Source organism: Misgurnus anguillicaudatus, chromosome 20 (genome assembly GCF_027580225.2).
Source record: "Misgurnus anguillicaudatus chromosome 20, ASM2758022v2, whole genome shotgun sequence".
Classification (NCBI taxonomy): Eukaryota; Metazoa; Chordata; class Actinopteri; order Cypriniformes; family Cobitidae; genus Misgurnus; species Misgurnus anguillicaudatus.
In genome coordinates this window covers 9,953,547-9,968,060 of record NC_073356.2, presented here as the reverse complement: position 1 = coordinate 9,968,060, position 14,514 = coordinate 9,953,547, and the positions used below count along the sequence as shown (strand labels likewise).

Sequence of the window (14,514 nt, the reverse complement as noted above, 5' to 3'; positions counted from 1 at the left end):
AATCACTCTGTCTGTCAAATCATTTATAATCTTACACTGAGTGTGTTGTGTTGTCAGGATGTGGATTGTTGTGAATCTTCAGTGTATGTGACTGCTGGATGTCTGGATTCAGTGTGGATGAGCAGTGATCAGAGGTGCACACCACAGCCACTGCTGGACTCTAAACTCTCTGAAGAGAAATCCAGACACACACAGGACTCAGAGCTCAGTCTCACTTTACTCTCTTATACTGAGTCAAAGCCCACAGACGCTCAGGACACTGTGTGTGACAGTAATCAGGGCTTACAGGATGAGGAATCTACTGATCAAACCTCCACAGAGTCTCTGGATTCTGTCTGTAACGCTGGAGAACAGCAGCAGATACTGCAGACCAGACTGAAGATGTGTTCAGTCAAACTGATCGACTGCAGGAACCTGATGATGAAGATTAAAACAGAACCCACAGAAGAGGAAGATCACACTAATGAAGACGAAGACAATCATGCAGATGATTTAATTTCATCTGGTATGTCTCCTTAATTATTGTTGTATTTATATATTAATAATTTATACTTTTTTAAGTGTCATGTCAGCAACAGTTTTATAAAAGGCGGTTTTCAGTCAAAAACTCACAACAAAAAGACCCCAAAAATGTAAGGACTAAAATCTGAAAGGAGTTTAGGATATCTTTTATACATATTATACCCCAGGGCCGTAGCTAGAGTATTTGGGGCACCCTAAAAAAATATTGATGTAGGCCCCCACAACCCTCCGCTTATAAAATTTATTGTACAATATGTTTGCATGGAGGCCAACATAGGGTTTTTTTTCAATATTTTACTATGTTCTTCCCTCAACTTCGATGAATTAAGGGCCATTCACATTATAATGATTAATATAACATTAACCATAACTATATTAGCTTCCACATTATAACGATAACTTTATGCTAATTCGCACACACGCGGGGCACTCACACAAATACTTGCCTTTAATGACATAAACTTTTATTGGCTATTTCTTGTAATAAAATCTGTTGCAATTGTTTACATGTCACGGAATATGTAAATATGCTGTTCTTGTTGCATTTACACCGCGGGTAACGAGCAGCTGTCCTCAACACGCTGTGTTTCGTGTAAGTCTAAACAGTGAATTTAGTTTGTGTAATCTAAGTTAATATCTTACCCTTTGGCGTTGTCAGTGTGGTAGGAAAAAGCATTGCGTAGTGAATTTCATTGCAACTGTCATTTTAATGTGAACGGCCCTTTAATACATACCTCTCTTTTCTCAATGCGTGCACTTAATCGTTGTACAGTGCATTCATTTAGCCTATAGCACCATTCATTCGTTAGGATCCAAACACTGATTGGTGAATGAATAGGTTTTTGTTTTACACTCTGTGAATGTGAGCAAGTTTGACTGATGTAGCACCTTGATTGTAATGTAAATACGTGAACACATGAATGCAGCATCTGAATACAGGGAAATACTGTATATGCAAGTGAATCGCCATCATTTAGAAAGAAGATTGCATTTATGAATCGAGATGGTGATTCTATTTTTGATTATTCGTGCAGCCCTTAATGTCAACTCTTCCCCCAGCGTTTTTATTTTTTTGCCAGCCAGCGGCAGCATTTTTTAATGATTTTCACAAAAGTTTAATGCCCTCCAGAAAATGTTCTTCTTTAAAAATATAAACATACCCTATATCAAAAGAAAGAACAGACCCTCTTCTTTCAAACAAAACAAAAAGGTTTCTTCCTACCTTCATTTGTTCTCTTTCATCCCCTCTCAAATATGGGTAGGTTTCTTAAGAAATACCAAATGTTGAGCAAAAAGATAATTGCATATTTGTGAAGGAATAATTTGATAGAATTCAGATTCAGAACGACCCTCAAAACACACAGAGTACTTTGAACTGTTTTCCCTAAGGGAATACTTCTGGGTTTTACAAGTTGTGTAAGATCGCCACCTAGTGGATATACAAAATTTGTTGTTAAAAAAAACTTTATTCCCCATTACTTTAAAACAATGGCTACTGTTTGTGGTTCAATATATGTTTTTTTTGAAAACCCTACAACAATTAAACAAATACAAACAAGGCTGAATTTACACTGCAAATTTGATGCCCAATTTGAATTGTTGCCTGTATCCGATTATTTTGACTACCTGCTTAAATAATCTTTTAACAGACTTGTATCTGATATCAGCATTTGCACTAAACAGTTCAAGGTAGACATACTGACCCAGAACAGTTTGAACCACAGAGGAAGTAAAATGTTGCGATATGCAATGGACACAGACAAAATGATTATACAAGATTGTAGAGCTTTATGTCTGTAACAAGACATAAAACTTCAACAGAACTTCACTAAGTGAAGCCATTTGCATCATGTTTCTTTCAGATCAGAAGAGTGAATCATGCTCTGAGGGAGAAACGTCCTCAACATCAGAAGATCGACTGACAGCACAAACTCTTTCCTGCATCACCTGTGGAAAGACATTCAGCTCACAGAGACATTTAGAGAGACATGAGAGAAAACACACAGAACAGAAACTCAGCTTTACTACCTTACAAGAGAAGAAACTTCATCATTCAAAAGTACATGGAGAGAAGAAGAAGAAGAAGAAGTTTCACTGTGAGCAGTGTGGGAAGAACTTTGACTTCTCATCTAAGCTGAAAGTTCACATGAGGACACATAGTGGTGAAAAGCCTTTCTACTGCACTCAATGTGGCTATTACTTCAGAACCAAACAAAGTCTTGATGGTCATCAAAGAATTCACACAGGAGAAAAACCATACGAGTGTCCTCACTGTGAGAAGAGATTCAGCCGTAAAACCTGTCTGAAGAGACATGTGTTTATACACACCAATGAGAGACCGTATCAGTGCAGTAAATGTGACAAAGCCTTTAGGGATTCAGGTACATTAAAATCACACCAGAATATTCACTCTGAAAAGACTGGAGAGAAACCTCATCACTGTAGTGTCTTTGGGAAGAGTTTTAAACTATGTGACAAATTACTGTTAGACCAGAAAACTAATACAGGTGACAAACCTTACAAATGCTCTCAGTGTGAGAAAACGTTTACTTATTTACGTAACTTAAAAGCCCATCAGAGAAATCATACTGGAGAGAAACCTTACGTCTGCTTACAGTGTGGAAGGAGCTTCACTGTTCTTAGTTCTTTAAAAGTTCATGAGAGCATTCACACTGGAGAGAAACCTCATCGCTGTAGTGTTTGTGGGAAGAGTTTTAATCGACATAACAATTTAGTGAGTCACCAGAGAACTCATACAGGTGAAAAACCTTACAAATGCTCTCAGTGTGAGAAATCGTTTACTCAGTTAACTAACTTAAAAGCCCATCAGAGAATTCACACCGGAGAGAAACCTTACGTCTGCTCACAGTGTGAAAGGAGCTTCACTGATCCAAGTACTTTTAAAGTTCATCAGAGAGTTCACACTGGAGAGAAACCTCATCACTGTAGTGTCTGTGGGAGGTGTTTTGGGCGGCGTGAACATTTAGTAATGCACCAGAGAACTCATACAGGTGAAAAACCTTACAAATGTTCACATTGTGACAAGACGTTTGCTCATTCAGGTGCCTTAAAAGTCCATGAGAGAGTTCACACGGGAGAGAAACCTCATCACTGTGGTGTATGTGGGAAAAGTTTTGTGCAGCGTCACCATTTAGTGAATCACCAGAGAATTCATACAGGAGAAAAAAAACGTACAAATGCTCTCAGTGTGACAAGACGTTTACTCGGTCAAGTACCTTTAAAATCCATGAGAGAGTTCACACTGGAGAGAAACTGATATGAGTCTTCAATGGTCTCCTTCTCAAGGTTTTTATTAACGTGATGAGAATGTTGTGAAACTGCACTGTCTGTGTTTAGTATTATAACACCTTCTAGATCTGCTACTATTTGTGTAACGATCAAGATCACAATTAAGAATATTTTAATAAACAATCTTCATTTTATTTAACATCACTTCATCTCTTGCCGGCTGTTTTTTTCCCTTTTTCTCTGTATATGTTTTTTTTTCACATGCTTGCAGAGAATGGTTTACCAAAAGTTACTGGGTTGATCTTTCTCACAGTTTCTAGCACTGGGGACCCACTTATAGCACTTAAACATGGAAACGTTCCTGTTTAAGTAGAGAATACTGTTTCCGGGTCCAAGCCTTCACTCAGTTCAATAGAGGATATTATTTAAACTGTTATTATGAGCACTATTTATTCATATCACACATTTAAGTGAATTTTATAAACTCACACTGCAGTCACCAGGTTAAAGGAATCACTGACAGCAATATATTAATAATATGTAAAAATAATCCATGACCATGATGAGTCCATGTCTGGTCATCTCAGATTTTTTATGGATATAAAAATTTTGATCTGTTTTTTTGTAGTTTTGCTTCATGATGCGAGTGTATAATAGCATGATTTTTTGATAATTCCCTATGGCTTTTCAAATTGGTTGGATGAACGGAAGGGCTGCATGATGTCAGAATTAACAAGTGCAAGTGGATTAAGTTTCACTACAGAATTGTACAGATCTAGTGAAACTGGACTCACAAATAGAAACTGTTTATGAAGGCATGTTGGCACTAAAAGCACAAGTTTCGTCTCATTTGAAAGCAAACACTTTGAAGTTTGTAAAGTCAAAATTAACTGATGTCATAATGAAAAACAATACTTATAAAGAGTTTATTACACATTTCTAGTAGCTTTACAAAACCTACATGAAATATCTTTATGATAGGATACTCAGGAAGAACATTTTCTGTCTGAATTTTTCTTTAAAGCACATTTAATATCTGAAGAACCTTTCTGCTTTATGAAAGATTCTTTAGGGTGAAAAAAGGTTTGCCAGATTATAAAAATGTATAAAAAATGTCTATAAAAAAATTCTTTAAAGAAGATATATGAAAATCTGACTTTTTCCAGGTTTTAGTGTTTGGGGTTAGGGTTAATTGGGTCCCCAGTACTTCTATCGACCTGGAAAATGTGAAAAAGATCACCACAGTAATTTAGTTTTGGTAAATAATTTTCTGCAAATGAAGGATTTGTGTATTTTTCTGTTTCTGATGTGTTGCAACTGTGCCGTGATGTAATCAACATATGTGACCCTAACATCTAACACAAGCATGTGGAAAAATAAGTCATTGGAATTTGGCTCCCCTTGTTATAACATAAGGGGGATAATACCGACCCTTAATCGGCACTGCCATTTAATGCAGAGATCAGCTCATTTGCATTTTAAAAGAAAAAAATGCAAAAACATTTTTGCTCACACCTACTAAGTGGCAATTTTAACATGCTATAATAAATGATATGGTATTTTGAGCTAGTACTTCACATACGTACTCTGGGGACACCAAAGATTTATTTGACATCTTAAAAATCCCCTTAAAATAACTTTTACTAAATGGTCCTTTGAGGAAACTAAAATGTTTCTATGGCATCGCTCTGAAGAACCTTTAATCACCTTTTATTTTAAAGAGTGTTGAATGTTTTGCATGGGGGTGGGGGGGGTATTTTAGTTTATTCTGTAGTTATGAAGTTTTATGTTCATTTAACTTTGAACAAACTGCTGCCAGTAAATAATATACATTTAAATGTACAGTTAGTTACTGGGAAACAGCTAATACGGTAATTTCTACAGAATTTTTTTGACAGTGTAGAAATGCACTCTAGCTAAAGCCACAGGTCTGTCTATGTTTTGTTTCAAATCTGATGATAACTCTAAAACTGAATTGTATTAAATGTTTTTTTTTATCGTGAATTTGTTGCTTTTTTATTATTTACATTTTCTAAGCATCCATTCAGTGTACTGTCTGTCTCTATTGTTTTGTTGCTCAGACAGCCCTGGCGGCACCCATAACACATCTTAAGCCTTGTATGGCCCTTTAATTATCATTCTTTTGTCTTTATTACAATTCAATTGAAATGTTGACCTGATTGTGTGTACTTACTAAAGCATTATACATGACAAGAAATTAGTAAAGAATAATTGACAATAGTTTGGGGCTTTTTATATTTATTTAGAGTTTGATTAATCGTTCATTATTAGTGCATGAAACAGCAATATAATAATTCATAGCGTTTGACCCTGAACGAAAGTTAGGTTAACATTAAACGAACCTTAAAAATAACGTTCTTTTTTCGTAGAAAAATCTTTTCTGGCTAACCAAAAACATCCTCTTATGTTTCCCTAAATTTATTCTGGAAAAGCGGGATAATACAGGCAGGTATCTCTTAATAAGCCCCTTGACATGTGAATAAGTGTTTAGCGTCTTCTCTCTCCAGTACAGTAGGAGGCGCTCTGCAGCTCTTTAGTCCGCCGATAAACCCACTAAAGAAAGAAAGATAGAGCTCGCGTGTGATGTGTTTGTTTATCCTCAGTGTTTTTCTCTCTTAAGTGTTTTGATGAGTGTAAACAGAGTCTTGTCTCTGTGTATTTTAGTGTTGAGATGTTGATGATGAGAGATGAGATGTGCTGTAAATCAGTAGGAACTGATCTGTCCATGCTGGATATTGATGATTTCATCACAGAAATCTCTCAGCTGAAGAAAGAGGTGGCGTTACTGGAGACAAAGCTGAGGTCAAGAGGAGATGAAGGAGTGAAGAAAGAGGTTTGTACAGCTTAAACATCCTTTACATGAATCACTCTGTCTGTTTGACAACATTAAATCATTTATAATCGTATGACTGTGTTGTGCAGGATGTGGATTGTTGTGAATCTTCAGTGTATGTGACTGATGGATGTCTGGATTCAGTGTGGATGAGCAGAGATCAGAGGCGCACACCACAGCCACTGCTGGACTCTAAACTCTCTGAAGAGAAATCCAGACACACACAGGACTCAGAGCTCAGTCTCACTTTACTCTGTTATACTGAGTCAAAGCCCACAGACGCTCAGGACACTGTGTGTGACAGTAATCAGGGCTTACAGGATGAGGAATCTACTGATCAAACCTCCACAGAGTCTCTGGATTCTGTCTGTAACGCTGGAGAACAGCAGCAGATCCTGCAGACCACACTGAAGATGTGTTCAGTCAAACTGATCGACTGCAGGAACCTGATGATGAAGATTAAAACTGAACCAACAGAAGAGGAAGATCACAATTATAAAGAGGAAGACAATCATGCAGATGATATTATTCTATCAGGTATGTTTATTTCATCTCTAATTATGGTTGTATTTATACAATTTTTAACTGTCACGTGAGCAACTGTTTTATAAAAGTGGGTTTTCAGTCACAAACTCACTAACGAAAAGATACAAGATACAGAATCTCATTTAATCCTTTGTGTAAATACAAAGGATTAAAAGTAAAAAGAGCAAAATTGTCAGAATCAGCTTTGTTCGCTAAGTACGCACGCACGCACACACACACAAAATGTTTTTTGTTTACAGGAGCTTTAAACCATATATACTACAGGGTTTCCACGGGTCCTTGCAATCCTTGAAAGTTTGTGAATCTGGGGGGAAAATTCAAGGCCCTGCAAAGTTTTTGAAAATATACATACATAAATACAGGTCGTTGAAAGTGCTTGAATCTATTTTATGCAAGAAGTTTTCTGGAAAAAAATCCATATTGTTCCCTGTGTAGTGTAGGATAATATCATAAATTTTTTTGACTTTTTAAGCACACATGCTAAACTGTTTGCTTTAAAAGCTTCAGTATGCGAATGTTGCGAATTCATACCAAAATGCTTTTTTGCATAGTTGTGTTTGACACATGAAAACATCTCGGGTTACGTATGTTACTGTTGTTCCCTGAGAAGGGAACGAGACGCTGCGTCTCCCTTGCCATACTTCCTGCGTCCCTGTAACCCCGTCTTTGGCAATATATCAGATAGCGATATACTTCCTGGCTCCCGAGTCACCCTGTCTTTGTCATTAAGCCTCAACATTGGTTGATTTTGATATACACATTCAGACGCACTTACCCCTGGAGGCTTCCCCAAAGTGTCACCGCAGTCATGCAGCGTGAGTTCCCTCGAAAGGGAACTGTAACAATGTATTTAAAAGGTAACACGATGTAACCTTGCTCTCACTTGAAATGTGTCCCCACATTTAGTCCTTGAATTTTTATGGTATTGGACCTGGAAAGTCCTTGAAAGGACCTTGAATTTAAAGCAACACTATGTAACTTCCATGTAAAAATGACTTCAGCTCCCCTATGTGGTTGAAAAGCGCAACAGTGCCTGGTATCAGACACTCTTCTGCAGGCAGGGGGAGGGGCGGTGCTGTGTGCTCTACCCTCCACCGACACTTTCAGAGTGTGCTTGTTGCAGCTAGGAGGCTGCTCAGGTTGCAGCAACAGTACAATTTGTCCAGTTAAAAGTTGTTCTATCACTGAAATAATTTTAGAGACATTATTTAAAGGTAAAAAAACTACATAGTGTTGCTTTAAAGTTAACTAAGGTGTGGGAACCCTGATACTAGAGATGCAGCGACTGAAATTTTCTTGGGCGAATATTTGACAGCATATTATAGGCTACAAAAAAATAAAAAAATTTAAAAAACAACTTTGACTTCATAATTTATTTCAGGATGAAAGTAGAGCCGATGGTGTAGTGGGCAGCGCTCCGACATGTGGTGCTTTCGCACTTTCGGCGACACAAGTTCGATTCCTGGCTTGTGGTTATTTGCCAATCCCATTTAGAATCTAAAATTAACAGGAGTAACTGTGCAGTCGGCTACATTCAATACAAACATAAGTGGCTAAATGAGACCATGACATGGATGGTTGAGTGAGGGGTTGAAGGTCTTGCCTGTTTTGCATTATCAACAGACTTTTTAAACACAGATTTTGAGATTTTTCGACGGATTGAATGTCCAGGTTCATTTCCGTATACAGTATGCGACACATACCTAAATGGCCAATGAAAAGTTGTGAAATCATGTCATCTGATTTTCACGTATATCCATTTGGTGTCAAAGTTGTCAATCACGCCGCGTATCTCCTGCCTGTGAAGCGTCTTGCCGGTCTCGTAAAGTTTCATCGAAGCTCAGCACTGGATATAGCCGAATAAACATGACAATGACTTTCCTTCAACGAGGTAAACGTTTCCCCCTGACGCCAGATGTCCGACTAGGAGTGACTAAATCACGGTAGGACTGTGCAAACAAAGTATCTGTCTAGCATAGGTGTTATTGTCACTGCGGACATCCCACCACTTTTTGAAAGCATTTGGTTAAAATGTTCTGAAAAATCAAGCGATGCTTAAGACTGGTTTTGTGGTCCAGGGTCACATGTTGCGTTGTATGCTTATGGTGTGTTTTCTTTTACATATGTAATGAAATTCATTGTAATCATTGACTAAACGCGCTGCTGTTTTCTACGTTATGGTGCTTTGGCACTGTTCGGTTGAGCTGGTGTTGCAGGGACTGTTACATGTGTGCAGTCGACATTGTTGAGGGTTTTATGCTGAGTATTTTCTTGTTGTTGACTGGCCTACACTATGCCCATTTTTGATGCGGCGTTATTCAATATTTTTCCCATCCTGCAGTAATGTTTTTTATCTGATCTTTTGTCCCCACCACTTTTCAACACAAACTGACGCCCCTGCTGTCTAGCATTACCATGTCAGTGTATTGATTTATTATATTCATAGTTTGCAAGAGACATTTAATGAATCTATAATTAATATTAAATAAACTAAGCGTATTTAATAAACTAAGACGTAGCTATTTAATGAACTGAGCGTATTCATCTGTCAATATAAAATGCAACTTGGCCATTCTAATTAATGATTGAAGAACGCGTATCGACCACCGTTACGGTAAAATATGCACGTATGTCCATTATTTAAACTCAATTTTGGTCAAATGTGGATTATATCATTGCACTGGCAAAAATATGTTTACATGTAAAGATGCCGTACCAAGTATGACAACGCTACATTCAACTGCTTTTGATATACAGTGTTTTTTTCACTTTCTGAAAAGTAAACGTTTTGGACATAAGTGAGTTTCATCGGGCAACGACGATATAAATTATAACAATTGGTAAGTCTGATAAAAGACAGACAAATTTATCCAAATTAAATAAACTGCTCTACATATTAAAGTGCCCATCTTATGACTGCTTTTCCACAAGTTAAATAGGTGTATGAGTTCCATAAAGCATGTTTCAAAAGTTGTTTGCTCAAAATAGCTTGTAGGAAAAGATTGTTACCCATCTCTAGGAGCCTCTGTTTTAGGGCATTTCAGATTGCGCCGTTTTGAGCTAGTCATTACACATTTATGAGCTGCTGCTCCTTTGATCACGCCCCACTACTAACGTCATGTGCGCGTGCATAGTGATATCGTGAGCAGTACAGACCATACTGTGTTATTATTTTATATATTATAATTATTAACGGTTTATGTTGCCAACAGACAAATCATGCAGAAACGTATCACTAATAAGTACACTCCAGGAGAAGAAACTCATGACACACAATGATTCCGATTATTTGCGCCGTAACACACTGTATATACGATTACTCCGGGTTCCAATAACCACGCGTTAAAACTTTGTTTTTAAAAGTAGGCGGGAGTATAATCCATAATATCCAAATAGCGCTGTTATTTCAGTGAGACATGATAACAGCAGGGTATCAGCGAGCGAAGTGACTGACTGTTCTGTGCTCTCTCTAGCTCAGTGGCGGTTCTAGACAAATTTCACTAGGGGGGCCAAGGAGGGGCCAGTGTTTTACCAGAGGGGCACATTAAAAAACGGCAAGAAATGATATTTAAAGATTATAGGGGTGGTTACAGGAATTAGTTTAAGCCAGGACTATGCCTTAGTTTAATTAGGAAATATAACTAGTTAACAAACATGCCTTACTAAAAACATTACTTGTGTGCATTTTGAAGCAAAACAAAAGGCACTGGTGTATTTTAAGTTATGGCATTGCTAGTTTTTTGAGGTTGGCCAGCTCTTAGATTTATTTTAGTCTAGGACTAGTCTAATCCCTGTAAGGGAAAACACCCCTTAAACTTTACTTTACTTTACAATCATATACATACTTATTTAAGAGTGAGTGCAGGTGCAAAAGAGGAGCTGGGGTCTCATCAGCTCCCTTGTTCAGTAGTCAGGGCACTGTGGTTAGGTAGTCTGCCATTATGCCAAACGTTAGTTACCTAAAAATTTCATGCAACGCAAAAACCAGTGAGCATCGATGGTTCCTATATTCCCTTACTGGAAATCACGTGACCTTTTCTAAATCCCTCCAACCGAAAATCACACGAGCCTACTCAATAAACATTATGAAATGCAAACTTTTATAAAGACAAACGTTTGTTTTAGTTTAAATTATAAACACACATTGCTAGACAGTTAGGGACCACAATCTACTCAATATTTAAAATAATATTTATTTTAAATTGTAAAGATTTTTATATGTAACATTTAATAATATTCCTCCAATTTTATGCACGTATATGTAAGAACATAATTACAGCGCTTTTTACATTGTGTAAACTTTAAAAAGTTAGCGAGATGTTGGTTTTTCTGTTTGTTGATGAGTAACAGCTGTGAATGATCACAACGCGCAGCCACGTCACAGGAGAATAAGTAGTGTCCCAATGTCAAGTGAGCTAGAGTCCTTACCAGTGCCCGAACCTGCATACACATTCACAACATCGGGAGATTGGGAACAAATTGAGACACTCGCTGAGCATCACCCGCAGCCAGCAACAGTGCAGTGGTTGGGTGCGTCGCTCTAATTTGCCAGTGTAGAACGTTGCGTCGCGTTAGTTCCGCTTTTGGCGCTCGCGTGTAAAATCAAAATAAATTTATACTTTTTTATTTGGTCAGCACGGGGTGGCCACCGGGTGTGCCCAGTGACATGCCTACAGAGGCACGGGCCACCCTTGGCCTCCGTGTAGAACCGCCACATCTCTAGCTCCCTGGTGGGTGGAGACCTGCGAGTGGGGTGGAGGGAGGGAAAATTCAAACTGAATGTGACGAAACGGTTAGTTACGTAACAACGTAGCTGAGTTTGAACTCACGCAATCTGAGACTCAAGGCAGAGGACATTCAGAAACCTGTATCTCACTCAAAACAGCATGGATGGATTTTTTTCCAAGTTTGTATGCTTGTGGGAGCATCGGAGACACAAAATAACACCCCAAAACCCAGACAAAGTGAGTTTTTCATAATATGGGCACTTTAAAAAATACAAATGTATCAAAATTAAAATAAAATCTATATTATATACATTAGGATTGCAGAACTTGCCATCAGCGTGTATTTTAAGATGTGTGTGTGAGAGATAGCAGTAGTACATGGCAATAATAATGAAATACATCTCTGGTCCTTTCATTAATTTCAGTAAGCCTCTACGTTAGTTTCAAGTAAGCTTAAGCTTCTGATTGCAAAGCAGTTGGAGAGTTTTTTAATAAATCAAGCATAACTTAACACGTATTTGGCTATATTCAAGAAACCTGCGTTATTTACAGCATTTATCGTATCTTGATCTTCTAACTTTCGTTCCGTGCATGCGCGCGCTGCGCATCAAAGTAAATGACATCCGAGACAGCTATGAACTCAACAGAGAACTTCCCTGCGCCCATTAATTGTATATAGCAGGAAAAGTTATCAGTCTCTTAGAAAGACAAGGTGTGAGTGTGTGAACTGACTGAAATTCGTGTATCTTACAGTGCGTGCGTGAGACTTGAAAGCCCTGCGAATGTAGTGTTGTTTCTCCGTGATTAACTTGTCCTTTGCAGACACTGCAGCTTACAATCTGAACAACCTTCGCACAGGTTTCGAAATACTTTCACACAAAAGACATGTTTGCGAAAAATCGGCCGGAAAAAAAACGATTTATGACCGGTCAACCGGTGCATCCCTAGGGTAGACTATTAATTCTTTCAGCTGTTTTAACTCTATCATGTTTCTATCAGATGTGAAGAGTGAGTCATGTTTTGAAAAAGAAACGTCCTCCACATCAGAAGATCGACTGATAGCACAAACTCTCTCCTGCATCACCTGTGGAAAGACATTCAGCTCACAGAGACATTTAGAGAGACATGAGAGAAAACACACAGAACAGAAACTCAACTTTACTACCTTACAAGAGAAGATACTTCATCATTCAAAAGTGCACAGAGAGAAGAAGAAGCAGCAGCAGCAGAAGTTTCACTGTGAGCAGTGTGGAAAGATTTTTGACTTCTTATCTAAGCTAAAAGTTCACATGACGTCACACAGTGGTGAAAAGTCTTTCTCCTGCACTGAATGTGGAAATTACTTCAGCACCAAAGGAAGTCTTGATGCTCATCAGAGAATTCACACAGGAGAAAAACCATACGAGTGTCCTCACTGTGAGAAGAGATTCAGACATAAAAGCAATCTGAAGAGACACGTGCGTTTACACACCAATGAGAGACCGTATCAGTGCAGTAAATGTGACAAAACATTTAGGGATTCAGCTTCATTAAAATCACACCAGAATATTCACTCTCAACTCTATCAATGTTCACACTGTGATAAACATTTCTGTCAGAAATCTAATCTGATACGCCATGAGAGCGTTCACACTGGAGAGAAACCTTATCACTGTAGTGTCTGTGGGAAGAGTTTCATTCTACATGACAAATTAGTAAATCACCAGAGAATTCATACAGGTGATAAACCTTACAAATGCTCTCAATGTGACAAGACGTTTACTCATTCAAGTAACTTAAAAATCCATCAGAGAGTTCACACTGGAGAGAAACCTTACGTCTGCTCTGAGTGTGGAAAGAGATTCACTAATTCAAGTTCTTTTAAAGTTCACCAGAGAGTTCATACAGGAGAAAAACCTTATTGCTGTAGTGTTTGTGGGAAAAGTTTTAATCGACATGACAATTTGGTGAATCACCAGAGAATTCATACTGGAGAAAAACCTTACAAATGCTCTCAGTGTGACAAGATGTTTGCTCTGTCAAGTCACTTAAAAATCCATGAGAGAGTTCATACAGGAGAGAAACCTTACGCCTGCTCTCACTGTGGAAAGAGATTCAATAATTCAACTTCTATAAGAGTTCATCTGAGAGTTCACACTGGAGAAAAACCTTTTTACTGTAGTGTTTGTGGGAAATGTTTTAATCGACATGACAATTTAGTGAATCACCAGAGAACTCATACAGGTGAAAAACCTTACAAATGCTCTCAGTGTGACAAGACATTTGCTCATTCAAATACCTTTAAAATCCACGAGAGAGTTCATACAGGAGAGAAACCATACCACTGCTTGATTTGTGAAGAGAGATTTGCTAACTCTAAAAGTCTTCGGTATCATCAGAACAAACACACTGAAGAACAAACCACACTGAAATCATCATAGTGACTTTTATTTTTTATATTATATTTATTGTATCTAGTTACTCTATTCTACAATGTTTTTCTTAATACTGTTTAAATCTAATGTTGGTGCTGTATTGTTTTTTAATGCTGATATGAGTTTTCAGTGGTTTTTATGTCAGCATCTATGGCTATATTCATGGCAAGAACTGTTTAATATTAAACCATACACAAGTTGA

General features: G+C 37.8%; 1 protein-coding gene and 1 pseudogene across 2 annotated transcripts in view; both read left to right on the top strand.

Annotated features, from left to right (window-relative positions):
* Window positions 1–3,975, top strand: part of LOC141349143 (uncharacterized) — a 26,849-nt pseudogene extending 22,874 nt beyond the window's left edge.
* Window positions 1–14,514, top strand: part of LOC129454574 (uncharacterized) — a 14,837-nt gene extending 323 nt beyond the window's left edge. The window contains exons 1-3 of one of the 2 annotated variants that reach the window (XM_073858065.1): window positions 6,305–6,625; window positions 6,715–7,162; window positions 12,898–14,514. In XM_073858065.1, the coding sequence (XP_073714166.1) occupies window positions 6,464–6,625; window positions 6,715–7,162; window positions 12,898–14,318 (2,031 nt within the window). In that variant the 5' untranslated portion in view covers window positions 6,305–6,463 and the 3' untranslated portion in view covers window positions 14,319–14,514. Of the gene's footprint in view, window positions 1–6,304; window positions 6,626–6,714; window positions 7,163–12,897 lie in introns of those variants that run through there. The other variant, XM_073858066.1, reaches the window with a different exon arrangement.